At 40.5% G+C, this 22,304-nt stretch overlaps 1 protein-coding gene across 3 annotated transcripts in view; it reads left to right on the plus strand.

Annotated features, from left to right (window-relative positions):
• The first annotated feature begins 3,272 nt into the window (after nucleotides 1-3,272).
• Nucleotides 3,273-22,304, plus strand: part of acvr2a.L (activin A receptor type 2A L homeolog) — a 56,722-nt gene continuing 37,690 nt past the window's right edge. Inside the window, exon 1 of one of the 3 annotated variants that reach the window (XM_041575556.1) lies at nucleotides 3,273-4,801. In XM_041575556.1, the coding sequence (XP_041431490.1) occupies nucleotides 4,747-4,801 (55 nt within the window). In that variant the 5' untranslated portion in view covers nucleotides 3,273-4,746. 3 annotated transcript variants of the gene reach the window in all.

Raw genomic sequence — 22,304 nt, forward strand, 5'->3', positions numbered from 1 at the left:
ACTTCAAGTCCATAAATACTTCAATATAAGCCCGACGTGAAGGACCAGTCCATGGCGGTTTACAAATCTTGCTTAAATTTGCCAGAATACCTAGTTCTGGTTGCCAGCACTGAGACTATTAAGACTGGTATTAGAGTAGGGAAGAAAAGGAATTAGCTCATGCATACCTCCCAACATTTTTATATTAAAAATTAAGACACATGCCTGATCTTTTTGACCTTTCCTAGTTACCCCCAGATATTAACCCAAAACAATGTCCAGTTTGCAGCAAGCCCCATTCTTTTTGGCGTCTGTGGTTTGGGACTTTTCTGTAGAAAAAGAATTGGGACCGCTAGGGAATATGCCACTACCCCAAGCATCAAAGAGGTGCCTTGGAAATCACAGATAAAAACTACCTGTGTTTTATATTGATTAACAGGTTTTTTATGTACTGTACATCAGGCATATCCAACATGCAGCCCTCCAGCAGCCAAAATGCATGTATTTCCCTGACCTCAAAAATGTCTACAATAGCAAGCTGATTAAAATACCAGGTGGTCTGCAACATTGCTGCTATCTGGGCCATAGCCAATGTCCAAATAAAGAAGATTTAACTGCAGTGATGTCTATTGCAAACATTTGTGAAGGACCAGGTGGACATGGCCACTATATGACGTGCACCAAATCCTGATAATTTCCGAGTGCTGCTATTGAATATATTCCCTGACCTCAAGGCAGAAACTGTTCTGATAAAGAGTATAAAACGCATATAAAGAAAGAGAATCCAATAGATTCTTTGCTGTGACATGCAATGAGCAAATACATGTTTACAGATAAGATTAGATTTACTGCATTGCTATTCCCATGATAAATGCTATTCCATGAATAGTCGCAACAATAGTATTAAGATCAGGCTTACTGCCCCAATGCAATATCTAAATTCATTGCAGCAAAATACAAGAAGAATAAAGATTACAAGAAGAATAAAGTCAACAACCCCCCCCCCCCCCCACACACACAGAGAAACAAAGTATTCAATAAGATCACACATAAAGGGACCGGCTCAGGCCAATGTTGTCATTAAAAGCTGCCCATACACCAACAGACAATAAGGCTGATGGCACCTGGTAAAATTCTGGGAAGATTAGTGCCCAGAGACAAACCTGCTCCCCGCAATGTCTTCCCGCCAGCAAGAATGTGGATCACCGATGGGATGGCATATATAGCGCTGTGGTTTTCGGGAAAACGAAGCGCTACGTATGCCAGTGGGAGTGCATTGCGGGGAGATTAAATGCCCGAAGAAGACGAGATTTGTCGCTAGGCGATTAATCTCCCCCAAATCTTATTGTGTGCCACCAGCCTAAAAGTCAAAGATGCAGATGATTGGACAATTTGGGGTGTCGTATCATCCAATAAGGCGCATATCAACTGTTAAAGTGGTCTGAAGAATGTCTATTTAAACTAAGGCATATGCAATCAATTCATGGATAGCGGATAGATACTATTGCCAAATTGCTGTTCCACTTGTTCATGCTACACTAGCACATCTGAAAATTATTTTAGTTTGTTGCCCAAATCTGGACATATATGGCTAACTTTGATTTTGAGAAGATCCTTAGAAGGGCTTAGAAATTGGCAAATAACAGAACATTTATACCAAACAAATTGACAGCTGATTAATCAGATGCACACACAACTGTGGTCATCAACCAACCAAATTTCCTTACTGAACCAGTCATCTATAATAGAATGGGATCATGCCATGCAGGGACAGGGCAAGCACTATGGGGTAGCTGCATTATTAGCTTCATTTCAACAGCAGCTTGGGGACCTCAACTTGGACATCCCTGGTTTAAATAATGTATCCCCTCTCTATATTTCATCTCTGATCTCAAAATAGACTCCTTCATGCAACCTTTACTCGGCTTCTGACCTTCACCTGTCTCATCTACAAGACTCTTGAGCTTCTGCTTTTCTCTGGATCTCTCTGCCTCGAGTGGTAAGATTCTCTCCTTCCTTTGAAACGCTCCCTAAAGACCCGCCTGTTTAGGGAATCTTACTAGTGATGTGCGGGTCTTGAATTCCTCGACCCGCACCCAACCCTAACCCGCCCCCTCCCAATCCGCACCTGGGCCAGCTGCTGGCCCTCTATTTATAGACCTGTGCCTGCCCCACAGTGACATCACAAAAGGAGCGGTGCTACTCTATAAATTCCGTATCCAGAAGTGCTAGGTCGCCGCCAGGGAGAGTAGTAGAAGAGTTCGACCTGGACGCGCCTGAGACCAGGGGTAAACCCACGTGTCTCGGGCTGGACCACACATCATTAATGCTTATTCAATCTATCTTCATTAATCGGTCATATTATAAATCACAAATTTGTTTCTAAAATCCTTATGTCTCAATGGTACCCTAAAGCTGGCCATAGACGCAAAGATCTGATCATACGAATCGAGGATTCGTACGATTTTCGGAACGTGTGTGGAGAGTCCCGACATTTTTCGTCCGGCGGAGATCGGTCGTTTGGTCGATCGACAGGTTAGAAAATTTCTGTCGGCTGCTGATACTATCTCTGCGTGTATTGCCGATCATACGATTTTCAGTGGGAGACTGTCACTAGCTTTGGTTGGACATAGATATCGTACGATTGCTGTCAGGGGCAGAACATTGCTGATCTGTTCTAAAACGAATCTGACTGGTAAGACTTTAATCTGAATGGTTAGTTGCAGGTCGGGAGATGGGAAAGTCCGATCGTACAATGATTCGTACGATCGGATCTTTGCATCTATGGCCAGCTTAACCCTTTAGTCTGCAAACTCTTGCGAGTAGGGCCCTCTAATCCTATGGTACTCTCTAAACCCTTGATTGTTTACCTTTGTTGCCTGTTCATTATGTAATGTAAAGCAGTGTGTAACTTGTTCGTTTTCAATAATTTTATTGAGTTTTCCATAATGTGTAACTTGTTGGTGCTATATAAATAAATGATGATAGCTAGGACTAGGAATACTAGGAATTCCTTGGGCAAGCGCAATCCTCACCACGCACTGACCGTTTGCCACATGACAAAGTCTGCATGCCAGCTACAGTACAGAATACAGGGAACCAGTAAGTCATATTTGCACAACAACCATTGTACTTCAACAGAGGTCGAAAATGCTGAAACCTATAATAACGCTCCCTTAGTCCCAATCAGCATTCAGCCAACCAACCAACCCAACCGGTTGCAGAGTTTCACTCTTCTAAATACTACTACTTTTTCACCCCACCCCGATCCCGCCGCGTCACTTCCGGAGACTCGCCCACTGCGTTTTGCCCACTCCTCATTGGCAGCGGCACGGTTTCAGGGCAAATTCCCACGCCGCGGCTCTATTGGCTCCAGCATCCGCCAGTCAGAGTGGGTGGTGCCGGTTCTCTCGGACTGGCTGAGGGAGGGAAGGCGAGAAAACAAAAACAATCGGTGCGGGGGCCGCCATCTTGGTCAGGGGGGGGCAGCAAATCCGCGCTGCTGAATGGGGAGAGATGAGATTAGCCCGGGAGGCGGCGGACGCTCAGACACGTTGCGCTGGAGCGCGTAGTAAAGGCGTGCAGTTACCGTCACAGAGCGGCTCCTTTCCGAGGCACGAGTGAGGGAGAGACCGACTGACTGGCCCTTTCATTCCTTGGGCCTCCCTGTTTTGCACCGTATCATCCGGACAGGCGTGTGTTCGTTCCCTGCCTGGTGTTTACATTGGACCTCAGGAAGCGCTGGGCTCGGCTTTATCCCCCTCAATCCCGACCATGGGAACTTTATGGGCACTTGGGTACCAGCTGGGCTAACCTTGTATTCTAGCAGCCTTTGCTATTAGGGGCACCACTACTACTACTGCACAGTTCAAATCCCCCCAGTCTGGCCCACCTGCCCCGTCCTACCCTTTCCTGCCAGTCTCACCCTCATACCCCCAAGCAAAGATTGTATTTCCTATGGGCAGCTCCTGTTCTTCCTGAGCTTGCTCCTGAAGGTTCCACTTGGATATTCACAGCTTTATACAGGGGGATTCTATGAACTACTCATCCCTGTGGTATATACTCCTAAAGACTTGTTATGGACTGGTCCGATTTATCTCTCTGGGATAGATTCTAAATGTTCTTCATGGACATCATACTCTGGCATAGACCCTAAAGGCTCATTATGGACTATTCGGACTCTGCTCTCTAGGATAGACAACATACGTTTCTTACTGAACCTCCTCTCCTTTAAAGTAGATCCTAAGCTTCTTACTGGACATCAACTCTGCTCTCTGTGATATATGCTAAGGTTTCTCCATGGACATTAACAGCTTTCTCTGGGTTGGATCCTAAACAGACATATCCATCATTTTCTGGGACAGAGCCTAAATGTTATTGGACATATACATCCTAAATATTTTTCGTGGACATATATATATATATATATTTCTTTGGGATACATCCTAAATGTTTGCCATTGATATTAACTGACTTACTGCTTTATTTGTGATTCATCCTAAAGCGATTCTTCCTTTATTATAATATAGTTTTACTCTGGGATAATCTTATAAAGCCCCCCCCTTTGGACTTTCTGCTTTTTCTGGGATAGATCCTAAAGGATTTCCATGGATATACATGCATATTGCTTTATCTGGGATAAATCCTAGAAGCTCTCCATGGGCACAAACTGTTTTCTCTCGGATTGCTTCTAAAATATCTAGGTCATTAAAGGCTTTGTCATTGGATTGTTGGTAAAAAGGAACACAAACCGAAAAGGAAAAAAACATGGGAGCTGCTACCAAGCTGGCCTTTGCAGTCTTTCTTATCTCCTGTTCCTCAGGTAAGACAGTCTCACACGTGGTTGTGGATGGTCTAATAAAATGGCTGATACACCAGTTAAATGTCAGATCCTTACGGGAATTTCTGTGTGTATGTACTAAAACCTTCTGACATGTTTTAGGATTGTGGAACTGACACTCTTAGCTGCCAGGTACTGGAGATGAGTTATCAATATGTCGCTTTGGACCTGTAGTAACCTACATGGTATATGTTCACTTTTATCTACTTCCGTCTGCATAAAGCAAGTATTCTCTTTAGTTTAATCATCGTGGCTTCATTATCTGATTTTTTTTCTTTCAAGTCTTTTTTTGTGTCTAGGAAGAAAGGCCTCTTGTTCTTTAAGGGAAAACTAGGAGACAAGGCTCTTTATATACAATTTGTTTACAAGGATGGAAAATATGGGCACGGTATCGGCTCAAGATGAGTATCTGCAACTCGGTTGAAGAATGCTTAGCTTTGCAAAATAATTTGCAAAGTAAGTGGTTAATGCAGGTGGCAAGCCCTATATAGATTGTCTCACTGATGGATGCATTGCCATGGCTGCTGTGTGCTCACATAGCCACAGGATTTCTTGCTATAGCTGTGTGCTAATTAATCAACATCCACTCAGCCATATGTACTCATTAATATTCCCAGTGCAAGGTTTGTAAATTGTAATGTTTATTTGCGTGAGTTATCTTAGTAGACCCGATTTAAATCTGTATATAATTGGGCAACATGGGTGACCTTCTTTATGAGTGACATTGTTTTTCAGGCAAGCAGTTCTAGACATTAACTTATTTGAACTGCATTTCTCAATTACAATACAAGGAGCTAGTGTATAACTAGATATTTTCTAGGTAATCCTGGGGTGGTTAGCCCAAGTGCCAGGTATCCTTTAAGGATATTTCTGATGATTGTGTAGCCATCTATCAAAAACCATTAATTTATTTCATTGCCAAAGGGGCAAATGGCCTGTTCCAATTCTTTCTGGCAGCAAAAGAATTAACTGGCTCCAGTGCTCTTCTGGACAGGCATATATAGTGCTTTTTCTTTTATTTGAAGCAGCCTTTGGGGTTCTTCAGCCTCTTAGACTTCCGTAATCCTTGCAGATTTCCATTTTATTAAGTGTGCGTTATCTACCGCTGTTCATACAGCTGCTGATGTTCACCTGAATTTGTATGTATCACCCCGTCACAGGCTCGTTCTATTTAACGAAGCACAAACTGAATCCCACTGTCTTGCTTCCAACACTGGCTTTACAGTTTAAACTGCTCGTGTCTTGGAACCGGTTAGGTTCATGCTTAGATGGGGAAGCTGCATTGATTTCCTCATTTATTTCCCCCCATTGTGTTGCGGACCTGCCATGGTTTATGCCAACTAGCAAATGGTGTGTTGCGCTTTGGAAAATGTGCTTGCTTGTCCAGTTCTGAGCAATGAAAGGCTGTGTTGTTTGTGAACAGAAGAAACGTGAATGCTTAATGTCTGATTTATCTGTTCCTTCCAGCCAGTGGAACGTGTTCTGGTTCATTGGTGCAGTGCTGAGTATGCTATAGAGTCAGGACCATTCTCCGGCCTTTCAGATTTGATTTCACTCTCCAGTTGCTCCTGAGTTGCTTCGGTATTGTTCCCCAAAGTCAGACATTCAGCTTTATTTATAAAGCTTTCAGGTCTTCAAGGGCTCTGTTGAATGGATCTTTTTTTCTTGTGGTTATTAACTAGGGGGAGAGTCTAGCCCTATGTCTGTAGTGGTATTGATTCAATGTGGGCAGATTGTGCTGTGAAATTTCATTTTCTGCCAGTGATTAACTAGATAAAAGACCAAATGCCACTTTTTAAAAATGTAATCACAAACATTTTGTTGTTCAATTTAGTCTTAAAGTGTTTAGTTGCTAAAGCTCACAAGATGGTCTTATTTCACATGTTTAACATCTGAGAGTAGTAAAAGAGGAAGATTTAAAGGAGATCAAACCCAAAAAACGAATATGTAAACTTCTCTGAATAATTGTGCCTTTTACATTTTCTTATTTTTAGTAGTTTCTAAGATGCTTGCAGCTTTAGATTGCAAATATCAGCAACTATTTTTTAGAGCCAAGAGTATCTGTGAACTTTGGGTTAAATAACTGTGCAGGTGGTGTGTAGCCAGTTGCAGTCGCTGACTTTCAAATAGCCGATAGATTGTGCTTAGCAGCCTAAAACTGCAAATATCTCAAAAACCACTAAAAATACTTATGTAAACTGCTCAGAGGAACACGAAGTTTACATCAGTTTTTTTTTCTCTTGCCTTATATCCCATTTAAATGTGTGGCGGATCTGTGTGATGCATGCCACTTGAATAATTTATGTTTGCATAAATCAATTTCTGTTTGTAGTGGATTCTGAGATAATCGGCTCTGCAGTTGGAATTTAAACTGCTGTCTGGTTGTTATGCTAACTCTCCTTAGCAACAAGGTTATTGGTTTGGCTGCCAGGATAAATCATAGAAGTCACAAACAAATAAGTGCTAACAATAACAGGAAACATCTAGTTTTACAATCAATCTGCTTTGTGGTTATCAGGGTCACTGACCCTAGCAGCCAGTGAGCATTTTCACTGCAATTTCACTTAGGGGAAAGGCAAATCGAAGTAATCGTGTATGGGGTTGAAACCATCTGCACGCTAATAGTTAATTTCATTTAAAAATGGACCATGCCTTTAATACTCTCATGGTCCCATGTGACATTGCATTTCATGTCTGTTTCCTGTTGCACAGGCTGATGCATTAAAAGATGAACTGACCTGTGACCTTTCTGATTGAACAAGATTGTATTTCAGAATGTTGGGCTTTCAGTATTTTATAACCCACCCCAGCAGCAGAGAGGAGAAATTGGAGACTTTCTTGGGTCAAAAGGTTTGAAACAGAATTTGACAGTCATTTATTGCTTCTGGCCATTTAGATATTTATGTTTTTAAGACTTTCCACTCTGTTCTCATTTCCTTTTGAAAAGATTTGTTTTAATTGGTAATATACACCCATCCCATGGCTCTGCACTCTCTGGGATCTATGTGTTTACAACTTGGATTACTCTGAGAGAACTCATACCCACCTCCCTTTTGCCTGCAACTTCGTAGAACTAACATTAAAAATAATTTAAAAAAACACGAGCATTTGCCTGTCCTTGTTTATCATTAAATGAATTATTGCTTATAGGGATCATGTGAAATTGATTTTAATTCTTGGATATCTTTTGTGTGGATTTTGTTGTGATTATTTAGTTATTTGCTCAGCATCTCTCCAGTTTGGTATTTTAGCAGCTGTCTGGTTGTTAGGGTTCAGTTTACTCTAGAATCCGAATGGTTTGAATGCAGACTGGAAGGTGAATAGAATGATAGAAAGTAATACAAAGTAGCAAACACAATAAACATTTATCTAGGCAGACTTGTCAGTTAAAAAGTATTTTTATTTCAGTGCACTAGGATACAGCCTTACGCTAGGCTGTATCCTAGTGAATTAATAAAAAAATACTTTTTCACTGACAAGTCTGCCTGGAAGATTTGATCTTTTCTATACGGTTATCCGCTCCCTCAGCTGAAGGTTCAGGGCCGAGCACCTGGACCCCTTCTCTAAATTGGCAAGTCTTTACTTTGAGACCTTAGAATTCTACTACAAACCATCACCTATCAGTGTTTATGACTTTATTACAATAAACAGTCTTTTATAGACAGAGTTATAGGTTTTTGGCTGCCAGGGACAGTGACACCCCCCCCCCAACAACCAGATGCCATTTTGAACTTCAAGCTGAAAAGAAGACTTTTAAAAAATTAAGACAGATTGAATATTATATTATATAACATACTAAAAGCTTAGTGGTAAGCTACCCCTTTAAAAATGCAGTGTAGTGCATCTGCGTCCATGAGTTGCTAATGTGAACAGCTCCATAGACTTTAATATGTTAGTTTTTCGATTGAGCAGCCCTATGAAGTCCTAATGTTTATTAGTAATTTCATTTATAATACTTGGTCTGTTTCGGAACTGTATATTTCCTATCTCAAATTGCTTTGCCAATTTAAAGCCACTTAGTATGATAGCAGATGGGAAGCAAATCCACAGTATCGCTAAAAAAGCTGGCATGGTTTCCAAACTGATGATTTACTTAAATGGCATTTTTTGCAGTGTACTTTTTCTCAGAAAATGAATATTGGAGCTCACTTACTGTCAGTATCTAGTTTTAATATTAACATAAAATTGCACAGAAGTCATGCCCCTTTGTAATTTCTTACAAAATGTCCCCCAAGTAGGGAGAACTTCATGAATAGATTGTAGCTTCCAAGAAAAATGCTGTGCTTTCATTTATAGTTCTATATTACACGCGAGCCATGAAAATCCTGTAGATTCTGTCCTTATAAACAGTGCTTAGTGATGTCATCCATTATAATTGGAGTTTAGTGATGTAATTTCTGTCACATGACGCACTGAAACTTTTGTATTATAATAAATAAAGTACCCCCTTTTGAAAAATATGAGGATATTAGAAGTCACCTCGGAGTGCCATGACCTTTATATAAAAAAAAAAAAAAAAAACTCTGCCTTGTTTTTTATATAGTCATGGAACTCTAATATCCATGTATTTTACAAGAGGGGGTTCTTTATTCACTATATATTTGGCTGAGCCCCACCTTGTCTCTTTAAGGGATTACAGGTATTTGAGAACACTGATGTAATGGTCACCCTGCTACTGCTCCAAGTACAGAAAATAGGTATTCATCCTAATTGGCCTTTTAGAATTTTCCAGATTTTAGACCATTTGTTAAATTAAATGACCTTGAACTGTCCATCACTTGCTTTGGGACCCTTAAGCTGGCCATAGACGCAAAGATCCGATCGTACGAATCAACGTACGATCGGACTTTCCCATCTCCCGACCTTCCACTAACCATTCAGATCAAAGTCTTTACCATTCCGATCAAATAAGAACAGATCACCCAATGTTCTGCCCCTGACAGCAATCGTACGATACTTATGTCTGACAACACTAGTGACAGTCTCCCTCTGAAAATCGTACGATCGGCAATACACGCAGAGATATTATCGGCAGGCGACAGAAATTTTCTAACCTGTCCGATCGACCAAACGACCGATCTCCGACGGACGAAAAATGTCGGGACTCTCCACACACGGTCCGAAAATAGTACGAATCCACGATTCGTACGATCGGATCTTTGCGTCTATGGCCAGCTTTACAGAGACCAATTTGGGAAACTGACGGCCTGTTCTTGTGCCTTTCATGTTAACCCCACTGCTGCTGTAATGTCCCTGACAGCTTCAGATTTGTATTTTACATATACATGCCTCTAACTTTGTGATCATTTTTGGCTAACTCTCCCTTTAATAGTGCAATCCCTACAAAATCCATCAGAGAGAGACTGCATTGCAGCATACTCATGCATATTTATTACCCAGTTCCTCTGTATTGGTGTTTAAATCTCATCAGTTTTTTAATCAAAATCAATATTTCCTCTAGAAGAAGGCATTCGTTCTATTCTCCCTCTCTCTCTCCAAAAACTGTGATCTGTAGGCAGCACATAGTGCCCGATGGAGAGGTTATTTCTTTATAACTAGCTCTACTGGCACATTCCATTTGCTGTGGATTTGGGGTTTATATTTTGAGGTTGTTTGTTTTTATTATTTTAAAGGAAATTGCAAAACGTGTTGTGAGAGCAGATTGATTGTGCAATATTTGTACTTGTACAAGCAGCTGACCCTACACCTAGCATAATATTATACATAATAGCATAGTATTAGAAATGACAATAGTGTTTGTTGGTGGCAAGCTATATTTTCTGTTGGATTTTGTTCCTCCTGCGAACATATAGATGGATCCCATTGGGGCAAGAAATACAAGCAGACATTATCAAAAGACTCTCAGCTCTGTTTTGTGGGCTATAGAGCCCACCGTTAGGATCTTGACATTACTTATGAACAAAGTGACACAATGCTGGGAGCCAGTGCTTGTGGCAAATGAGTGGAAGTGGCTCAGAGGATTTTGCTTTTTGCTATCATTGCAGGCTTTTACTTGGAGGGGTTAAAGGGGTTGTTCACGTTTGAATTAATGTTTATTGTGATGTAGAGAGGATGACGTTCTGAGACAATGGCTAATTGGTTTTCATTTTTTATTATTTGTGGTTTTTGAGTTGAACCTTTTATTCAGCAGCTCTCCAGTTTGCAATTTCAGCAATCTGGTTGCTAGGGTCCTAATTACCCTAGTAACCATGCATTGTTTTGAATAAAAGACTGGCATATGAATAGGAGGACCTGATTAGAAAGATGAGTAATAGAAAGTAGCAATAACATAAAATTTGTAGATTTACAGAGCATTTGTTTTGTATGGAGTTAGTGACCCACATTTGCTACAACTGGGCAAGTGTGTTTTCCCACTGGCAATTAATATTAATGAGCAGGTAGCGTAGATTTTCAGCGCGCAACAAAACTTCCCAAATTTACTTTTAGTATGATTTTCAACAAAAAAAAAATCAGTAAGCATAGGTATTTTTTTTTCTTTATATATCAAGTTTCTACCGTTCACCAGGGCAGTTGCTGCTGTCCAGATGTCTTTTAAAAAAAATAAATAAATAAAATAATTTAAAAAAAATTATATATATATATATATTTTTTTTTTTTAAAATGTTTTTGTATACTCTGTATTGTATGCATAGATCCTTGCAGATTGTACACACGGATTCACCAATGATGATGACAAGTTGTGCGTCCACCTAGATATTTAGGATTGGATTTTAAGTTTATTATAGATTAAAAGGTGTCTGTGGTACACTCAAACACACAGTTTTCCTAGCTCAGTTTAAGAATGTTTAAACAGTGTATTTGTTAATTTGTGGTTTTTGTGTTACTCAAGACCACAAAAAGGCAAAACAAAAATGTTCTGTGGTTTTGGCATCAAAACCAAAACTTGGCTTACTTGAGTCAACTTGCTCAGAAATCCGCATCATGTTTTTAGCTGTGAGATTGAGGCTGTGTAAAAGTTTGCATTTTTTTTTGTGGAATAGCGATCTAGCTTTTGAGACTGAAACTTGAAGCTGCTTTTAAATCAGGGAGTCTTTAGAATTGTTAGATTTGCCTCAACTAAATGGAAGTTAATTACAAAATATCTTATTTTGTGTTTAGACTGTGGAAATGATAACATTATTACATTTCTATGTTATGTATTAGTTTAGTTAAAACATTCAGATAACAAGTAACACAAACTCACTTGCTGTTGTTAGGAAGATGCCTCATCTCCTCTGTGGATCACTGGGTTTGTATTAACATATTGATCTTTTGTCGCTTATTATATAAGTATTGATTTCATGTTATTTGTATTGGCCATGGTAACTGGAGGCTATCTGTTCTACTACAAACATAGTAAAAAGAGTCGGAATGTGCGGAAAAGAGAGATCAAGAAGATAATGACTGTTTATTATGGTAGCAGACAATTTCACTATTTACTGAAGGATGATGGAGACCTACCCAAAACTGTATGGGGTCCTGACCCATAGGTTAATAATGCCTATTTTATTCCATGTGATAGTCCTACCCAGGATCTATCTTCTAGAATAGAAGCAAAAAAAAAAAAAAACGATGGTGATGATGTAGCCAGTTACAGCCACCGTGTGTGTGGATTTTGGCGCAGTAATTTGGGGTGTGCGTTTTAGCACCAAAATCGTCTTTGTGTGCGTGTGTACGCTCAGGCCGACACAGTGGGGGTCATTTATCAACACTGGGCGAATTTGCCCATGAGCCGATCTTTCCCCATTATGCCACTAATGGGCACGGCTGTATCGGGGGTAATCTGAACGTTCGGCTCTATAGCCCAACGATCAGATTACGATGAAAGCGCAATGGGCTCCGGCGGGATCGGTCAGGACAAAATCAAACCTGTCTGATCGACCAAACGACTGATCTTCACCGGACGAAAAATGTTGGGACTCTGCACACACGGTCCGAAAATCGTACGAATCCTCGATTCGTATGATAGGATCTTTGCGTCTATGGCCACCTTAAAGCTAAAGGAATCATGCAGATAGTTTTATATAGTGGATATTGTACCCCCCTGTTGTGGGTTGGTAAACACTCATGGATCTTTATTGTGCTTGCACCATTCAGCCTCTGCCTTTTTCCCCACAAATAGGTTAACAAAGAATTTTTTCCCCTGTGTGCATATTGAGTGGAAAAACTGAATGCAGGAAAATAGGTTAGCTCTGGCCACCAGTCCAAATAAAACTTTTGTTAAATGATCAACGCGAGTCCTTTAAATGGTATAGGTATGGTATCCGTTATCAGGAAACCTGTTATTCATAAAGCTGTGAATTACAGAAAGGCCATCTCCCATAGACTCAATTTTAGCCAAATAATCCAAAAGATCAGTTATCCAGAAAACCCCAGGTTCCAAGGAATCTGGATAACCGGTCCCATACCTGTACTATGTAGTTGATCTAAGCTAAAATATAATTAATCCTTATTGGAAGCAAAACCATCCTATTGGGTTTATTGTTACATGACTTTCTAGTAGACTTAAGGTATGAAGATACAAATTACGGAAAACCCCAGGTCCCGAGCATTCCCAATAACATGTCCCATACCTGTACTTGTATTGAAAATGTGTTCTACTTTTAGTGATATAAAATCCATGTTTATTTTCTATAATCAGTGGAGCTAAGCTAGCCAAACATAGGCATTGATGAGCTTATTGCTCCTTGTATAGGGCTAATCCAGCACCCTTCCTGAGTGATGTCTACTCAGAGCTTGGTCACATATTGATCCTAAAAGAGGAAAAATCCCATCAGGCATGAATGGGATTCTCTCCTGATGGGTCTGCATGGCCCAGGGACCGAATGATCGCAACAGGAACGTTTTGCCCACAACTTGTCTGACCAAATACGGCAACTTGAACCAAGGATTCCCGATCATAAGCGTGTTTTCAACTACACTGTTCTGCATTTAGGATCAGAAATCATAAAATCTATTGGTTTTTAGAACCATAGGTGCATGTCCAGCATAGATGTCCAGCATAGACTGTATTTAGTGAAGTCATGTTAACCAGTAGTCCTGGTGGCCGTACTCTGAGCAGGATGGCAACTATACTGTCCCCTATACGCTCTGTGTAAGTGTTAGGGAATTTCCATACTGTTCAAAACAGCAGTTCTGTAGGGCCACCTAATTGGCCACTTGAGCCCATCCCTTCTGGCACAAATAGAGTTCATTGTACCTGCTAGCTCCTGATTGGAGGAATGGATTGCTATAAAATCAGGTGAGTTGACAAGTGTTGCTACATGCTGCTCAAGCCTATATTAACTTTCCTTATCTTTTGCACTCTTATTCCTTGACACACATTCACATATCTAATATCCCTAACATATGCCTGTTTCTCTGGAAGTCCCTTACACATTTCACAATTCCTCCATATTTCATACAGCAATATGTATCAATTGAAGTACTCTGCACTTTGCTTCTAGCGCTAGATCCTTCCTTTAAAGAGAAGCCATAAACCCCAGCCGCAAGCTGCACTTCCCCACCTACTCCCACATATGTCATATTCAGCAGTGCTGACTGCACCCAACCCCCTCACCTTATGCTTCTCTTGTGTCCCTTCTCCTTTCACATTGTAAGCACTTTTCTCTCATTCATCAGTACAGCCCTGCTCTATAACGGTGATACACAGGAACATAACCTGACTGCTATGTTCTAATAACTAGCAATATATATAAATATATATAAATAATTGCATTCTTTTGAATCCGAGGCAAGGTTCTACTTTCCCTTTATGGTATATTAAGAGCCTGCAGTCTGTCTGTTAATATAATGGCCCATCTGGCTTTTTTCGGAGATATGAGGCCTGTAAATACACAAATGATATGTGCTTAAGGGATACATGGACATAATCTACATTTGCCTTCCCTACCTTTATCTACAGTTGCCTTTAGCGCCTTTCTACTCATGTGTCTTTCAAGTATTTCTGAGCAGCTCAGGCCGTTATTTATTGCAGTAGCAATGGTGTTGAAAATAATCAAGGTTTTTCAACTTTTCCAACTTTTCCATGGCTATTATATCAACATGTTAACCAGTCCCAGATGTGACCAGTGGACCCAGCTATGACACATGAATCCTTTTATGCTGAATTGTTAATGTCCCCGACATTCGTTGCCGCCATAAGGAAATTACAGCTGACTCTGACTTATGATTACAGACCCTCCCAGAAGTAGAAATCACACACCATCAATTGAGTGCAAATCTCAATCATTTGCTACAAGCCTACCTGGCGTGTGACACATAAACGTATTGGCACAAGCCCTTTCAGGTGATTCACATACATGTTAAAGCAAGGGATTTTTGGCCTTTGGCCCCTTGTTGTTGGACATCACATTAGAATGGAACTGCTTTCTGGCAGGCTGTTGTTTCTCCTACTCAATATAACTGAATGTGTCACAGTGGGACCTGGATTTTACTATTGAGTGCTGTTATTAGATCTACCAGGGAGCTGTTATCATGTGTTAGGGAGTTGTTATCTGGTTACCTTCCCATTGTTCTTTTGTTATGACGCTGGGGGAGGGGAGGGGGAGGGGGTGATATCACTCCAACTTGCAGTACAGCAGTAAAGACTGACTGAAGTTTATCAGAGCACAAGTCACATAACTGGGGGCAGCTGGGAAACTGACAATATGTCTAGCCCATGTCTGATTTCAAAATCAATATATAAAAATATGTTTACTCTTTTGAGAAACGGATTTCTGTGCAGGATTCTGCTGGAGCAGCACTATTAACAGACGCGTTTTAAAAACAAAATTTTTTTCTCATGACAGTATCCCTTTAAAAAAAGCAGTGCTCAGCTCCTCGGATCACCTCCTGTGCCATTGCAGGAAAGAGTAACAAGGCTATGCTCACATGGAAATATCTATTTGGACTCTTTTAAAATAAGTCACTTTTGACAAATTAGCAATTAGTTGCCTGATTTACAGTGGGTGGATGTGTGTGTGTGTGCTTTTTCCCTCTTACCCGTAATTTATTGCCTTGTAAAGTTTTAAATATCTACCTATACAAAGTACACATCTGTGCAAGTTAAAGCCTTATTGTCACCTCTTATATACGTAACATCTCGGGGACATAATCACCAGTCCTTTTCAGTTACAACTTTCAACAGGGGGATCAGAAGTATTACTGTAATGCATGAACAGTTTTTTGGCACTCCCAACTAACTCTAGAGTGATAAATGCCTACATGTGGCACCGGTGTATCTATTAGAGTGCATGTTTCCTATTCAAGTAGATGTGAAGCAGGTGCTGTCTCTTTCGGTGGCTGCACTTATATCTACACAAACCCTTTCAAACAAAGATCTTTCCTACCGTGCTGTCTAGCTAGCGGCTCTGGGGCTGCATATGGCCCACCACAGGACTTTTATAGCCCCAGCCTGCCAGACTTCTTTTTATGACATGATTGTTTTGATATAATCTGGCCTGTAAATGTGGAATGTGTGATTATTGACCCACTGCATAGACAGGGTGGGACAGCAGTGCATTTCCTGCTGCTGGAGACAAATTGACCCATGCATTTCCTGCTGTGAAGCAAGGACGCACCGTGAAATTAGCTGCCTCCTCTATTAGATGTTACAAAAATACTCTGTCGTGTACAGACATGCTCTCCTAAGCAAAAATCGAAATTCTAGGATAATGGAAGAAGCGTGCATATTACTTTTTTTCCTACATTAACCAATTTGACTCTTTTTTTTCTGTGGTTTTTCCAAACAAAATATATATCCCCAGCTTTGTATCATAAATATATACAGATGTGATGGTGTGCAGTGTGGGTTTAATTAGGTTTGTGTTAAAAGCTTAAATGTTTGCTGTGAGATTCAATGTTGCAAGACGAGGGAAGGTGGGAAGTGAAATCTGAGATCTTTTAAGAGCTTGTGTTTAGCTGGAAACTATTAGACACGGTCTACCTTAAGAAACATGTTCTGGATTTGCAAAATGTTGAAAAAAATTTTGGATTTTAGTAGTTATTTCTTATGGACATCATGTATGTGCTTTTATTTTTATATTGGTTATTATGACTGGTCAGAAAGGAGCCGCCTTGATGTAACACCATCACTCTGAATTAAATGCTATAAATGACCCTCCTTGTCCAGTTCAAATACTAGTGATGTCACACTGCATGTGTTTACTGGGCCAAATATGCATTTTTTTTTGTTAATGCAGAACACAGACGGTCCTCAAACAGGATCTTTACCCAAAACCTTTTTTTTCACACAATGAAAGAAAATGTAATTCTAAACACACTTCCATGACAGATATAGTTATTCATAGTGCGATTGCTATTGACAGCAGTGTCTGTCTGACTGTTTATGTTCACTGCACTGCTGGTTCTGTCTTGTGAAATGATGGATTAGAAGCCTGGCTGATTGAGAGATCTGGAAAAGAACCGCACTGCTGGTTCTGTCTTGTGAAATGATGGATTAGAAGCCTGGCTGATTGAGAGATCTGGAAAAGAACCGACTTCTACTGCATTGTTTATAGAGTCAGAACTAGAGAACATAAGGCAATAAATACTACTTTCAGTGGCAAGTACAGTTATGAATTTGCAAAACCTCTGAAAAAAATATTTGATTTTAGCAGTAATTTCTCATCAAAATAATGTGTGTGCCTTCGTTTTTACTTAGAATTAATGGCAGGGATTCTAGATATGCTCTTAAGGAGGTCAAACACTTTTTAACTACTGTTAAAGGGGTGGTTCACCTTTAAGGTAACTTTTATTATGTTATAAAACTGCTAATTTTAATCAACTTTTCAACTGGTTTTCATTATTTATTGTTTTATAGTTATTTGCCTTTTTCTTCTGACTCTTTGCAGCTTTCAAATGGGAGTCACTGGCTCCCTTCTAAAAAAACAATTGCTCTGTAAGGCTACAAAAGTATTGTTATTGCTACTTTTTATTATTGATCTTTCTATTCAGGCATATCCTATTCATATTCCAGTCCCTTATTCTAATTGATGCATGGTTGCTAGGATAATTTGGACCCTAGTTACCAGATTGCTTAGCATGCAAATTGAAGAGCTGCTGAATAAAAAGCTAAATAATTCAAAAACCTTCATTAATAAATAATGAAATGCTGCGTATAAGGGAAATTGGTCACTAATGCTAGAAAGATATAAACAGATTTTAAAGGAGTCATATAGGACAAGTGGAAAAACCCTAATTTTGTAGGCAATGATGTATGCTCTATGGTGTTGGTTTTACTTTGGGACTAAAATTAATATTGTCTTTAAAAATAGCCCCTTTATTGGAGCTCCCTATAAATGTTCTCTGGCCCCTGTCTGTCTTTCAAATGAGGGGTAGGTGCGTCTTAATGGTCCCTGCCAAAAGCACAGTAGGAGGGGGACAGCCAATCACAGTCCTGCAGTCACACAAGCAAAGACAGGCTTCAGTTCTCTATCAAGACAGCCTAGATGCTGATTGGTTCCTGTCCTACAGTGCAGTGAGCTGAGTGCCGCCGGCTCCCCTGTACAGCCTGGGAAAGGAGACCGCAGGAAGTGAAACAGATGGAAGGGACTAGTAGGGTTTTTGCTTTCAATAAGGTAACCAGAAACACAACTTTTTAAAGCACATTTCTTCTATATCTGAGTAAAATGCACTGATACATTCTTGTTTTTCTACATAGAATGTCTCTTTTAATTGTCCTCAGCTCCTTCTGAATTGGTTGAATTTGATGGCTGCTTATCTATATTCTGATCTCAACATGATTACTCTTTCTGCTTGGGAGAACACCACACGAGTTATCTGTTATTGTGGCAGTTAACTCATTAAAGGAAAATTCAACCCTTAAAGGACCAGTAACATCAATTTAAAAAAAAAAAAATCCGTTAGTATACATCAAAACAAAAACAGCAAGGCAAATTAAACTTAATTGCAAAGTCTTTATTAAGAAATAACTTACCAAAACTCCACTTCCGCTCCTCTTCAGAAAAGGCGACAGGGGACCATCCATCTTGCGGCGCTGGATTGCTCCTCCCTGGCTATGGACAGCTTGTGAAGCAAGTGGCAGAATGGCATTGAGAGGAGGCGGAGTTGGCCAGTGATGGTGGATCAGGCGTTTGTTGTTCCTTGTGCACCGCAGCTGCAGCAGCTTTCCCTCACTGCTGGGTGCTATCACATCAGCTGCCTGGCGGGGGGCACTTGCGTGCCTTCCTGTCCTGTGGATAATACCCCATTCATCCATAGCCAGGGAGGAGCAATCCAGTGCCGCAAGATGGATGTTTGCCCTGCCTTTTTTCAAGAGGAGCGGAAGTGGAGTTTTGGTAAGTTATTTCTTAATAAAGACTGAAATTTTACAGTTTAAATTTCCTTGGTGTAATTTTTTGATGTATACTAACTATAGATGCACCGAATCCAGGATTCAGCTGAATCCTTCTGCCCGGCCGAACCGAATCCTGATTTGCATATGCAAATTAGGGGCGGGAGGGAAATTGTGTAACTTTTTGTCACAAAACAAGGAAGTAAAAAATGTTTTCCCCTTCCATCCCCTAATTTGCATATGCAAATTCGGATTTGGTTCGGTATTCGGCCGAATCTTTAGTGAAGGATTTGGGGGTTCAGCCGAATCCAAAATAATGGATTTGGTGCATCCCTAATACTAACGAATTTTTAAAAAATGTTTTTTCATGTTACTGGTCCTTTAACTAAAAAAAACCCCTACCCCCTCCCTCCTCCCCCCAAACCTAGCTGCCCCTCCCCTGGGAAATGCCCCTATCTTTTTACTTATCCCTCTGTGCAGATTCAGGGATTGCAGTTCACGGCAGCCATCTTCCTGGTCTTTGTGTCTTCTTCCGGCGCTTTGGCAATTCAGGTCTCCGTTTCAGATTATCGAAGAACCGGAAGATGGCTGCCGTGAACTCAGATGCTGTGACTCTGCACCGAGGGGTAAGTAAAAAGTTAGGGGCATTTCCCTTGCGGGGCAGCTAGGCTGGGGGAGTAAGTAGGAGGTCTACGTAGTGTAGGGGGGTAGCAGTGTCTTTATATAATCTGGCACTATTTCATTCTAGCCTGATGTTTCATCCTTTGACTCCATGAGATTTTCCTTTGACTCCATGAGATTTAATCTAAACTCACACCCGGGAAATGGTCTTTCTGTGGTTCTGAATGCTGAAACAATGTAGCAGAAATCACTTCTCTATGGGCAGCATATGGTTACAAAACAATGGGCTGTGGAATGCAGCAGGTGCTCTGAGTGAATGAAAAGCTGACTTTCTAGGCCTGTTAGTCAAGAGAAAGTTGTTGTTTTCAGGTGCAGCAAGTTATGTTCTGCCCCATTGAGGCTCTCAAAGTAGAACGTTTGTTGTGTGCTTACCATACAGGCATTCTGGGGACGGTTGTAACTGTAGCAACTGTGTGGTCAGTGCAGAACCTTAAAGTAGATCTAAAGCGTGAGGGCCCTTACACAAATGTTTGTTCCTACATCCCCATGCAGTTAACCCTATATGTGTTCCACTGCTGGGGACCGTAAGGAACAAACACAGCCCATGCTTCCTGATTAGACTGTATTCATTAAGCTCCGGACAGGTTGAATGTAACATGATGTATTCCACCTGTGTGTGGCACTTGCGTGCACCTTAATTAGTATGATTCAGTCACAAAGCATGGGCCGCATTTCTTCCTGTGATCTCCAGCAGTGAAATGAATGAAATATCAACCACAGGGAGATGCAGGAACAAAAGCATGTAAGGACAGAACATGACTAGAAATGCTGTGTTTTATATAGTGAACTTACACACAAACAAAATCCAAAATGGGTACCAGTAAGTGATACTGCACATGCTCAATGATCTCATTGCTGCTGTAGAGAGTAGGTGTTGTCGCAAATCACATGTCTGTAATAGAAGCTAATGCTACAGGGGTGAGTAGTATTTCATTGTAGTGCAGGCTGCCCTGCTTACTGTGCTGCCATGTGAATCTAAATGGATTTCTTATCAGCCTTATATTGTAAATTTTATTGTGTGTGTAGATAGTCTATATTGTGACTTGGTCCTTAAAGGAACAGTTCAGTGTAAATATAAAATGGGTAAATAGGCTGTGCAAAATAAAAAAAAAATGTTTCTAATATAGTTAGCCAAAAATATAATGTATACTTGTTGGAGTGACTGGATGTGTAACATAACAGAGTAGAACCCAACTTCCTGCTTTTCAGCTCTCTAACTCTGCTTTAGTCAGTGACCTTAAAGGAGAAGGAAAGCTACGGAGGCATTTTATTGCCAATAGATTAGCTGCAATAGTGCAAGCTAGAATACTATATTTATTCTGTAGAATGTTTTACCATACCTGAGTAAAAAGCCCTAGAAACTCTGTTTGTTTAGGATAGGAGCTGCAGTATTAACATGGTGTGACATCACTTCCTGCCTGAGTCTCTCCCTGCTCTGGGCTCAGATTACAGTAGAGAAGGGAGGGGGTGGGGGAAGAGGAGCAAACTGAGCATGCTCTTGCCCAGGGCAATGAGGTTTAAGATGATAGCAGGAAGTCTGATACAGAAGGCCATGAGTACACAATAGAAGGAAAGAAATGCAGTGTTTCTTTTGACAGAGGACTCAGAGCAGCACTACTTTGGAGGTTTAGAGGTGTATTTAGATGGACCTTTCTCATAAGGCTTACTTAGTTTTAACCTTTCCTTCTCCTTTAAGAGTGCCCACATGGGACATAACTGTTCAGTGAGTTTGCAATTGATCCTTAGCATTCAGCTCAGATTCAAAAGCAACAGTTATGACCCATGTGCCCCCTCAAGTCACTTATTGGGAGAGCTGAAAAGCAGGAAGTTATGTTGTGGCTGTTATTTTAGACATCCAGTCACTCCAGCCTTCATACATTACATTTTTGGCTAACTAACTATATTGAAAATATTTTTTATTTTGCACAGCCTATCTATTTACCCAGTTTTTATTTTTATATTGAAAAAATCCTTTATGTTCTGGTAGGTGACAGCAGCCCAGAGCATATGTGGTAGATCAGCAGAATAAAGATGGGAACAACTGGGAGCATCTTCGGAGGCACAGATCTGCTACAGATGGTGGCTTTGGGCTGATACAGAAGCCAAAACAATAATGTGTCCCATTTGTAGCCTAATTCTTAAGTGTCCTTTGACATAGAAAAAGAGGCAGGTTATGGGCACTGTAGACTCCTATCTGCCTGCTCTGAATTTGAATCTGGAGAAATTCCTGAAGGTTTCACAGCTTTAGGGGGAACTGTGGTTCACAAGCCAGTTACAAACCCCAGCATTCCCTGTTCTGCGATCTCTAGAAAGCCCCAAGCTGTTATTACTGCCTTAAAAAATCTCTTTGCTTTTAGTCTGTTGGAACAGTTTAGCCAACAATAGATTTTGTTCAGCTTGCTTTGCAAGTTGCAGTTTTATATGGCATGCCTGGCAACCAATAGCAATTCAATTAGACTTACTTCAGATTTATTGTACAGCCTTATGTGCCCTATGATAAATACACCCTGGCATCCCTTTGGCAGCTTT

This window comes from Xenopus laevis, chromosome 9_10L, assembly GCF_017654675.1.
Source record: "Xenopus laevis strain J_2021 chromosome 9_10L, Xenopus_laevis_v10.1, whole genome shotgun sequence".
Classification (NCBI taxonomy): domain Eukaryota; kingdom Metazoa; phylum Chordata; class Amphibia; order Anura; family Pipidae; genus Xenopus; species Xenopus laevis.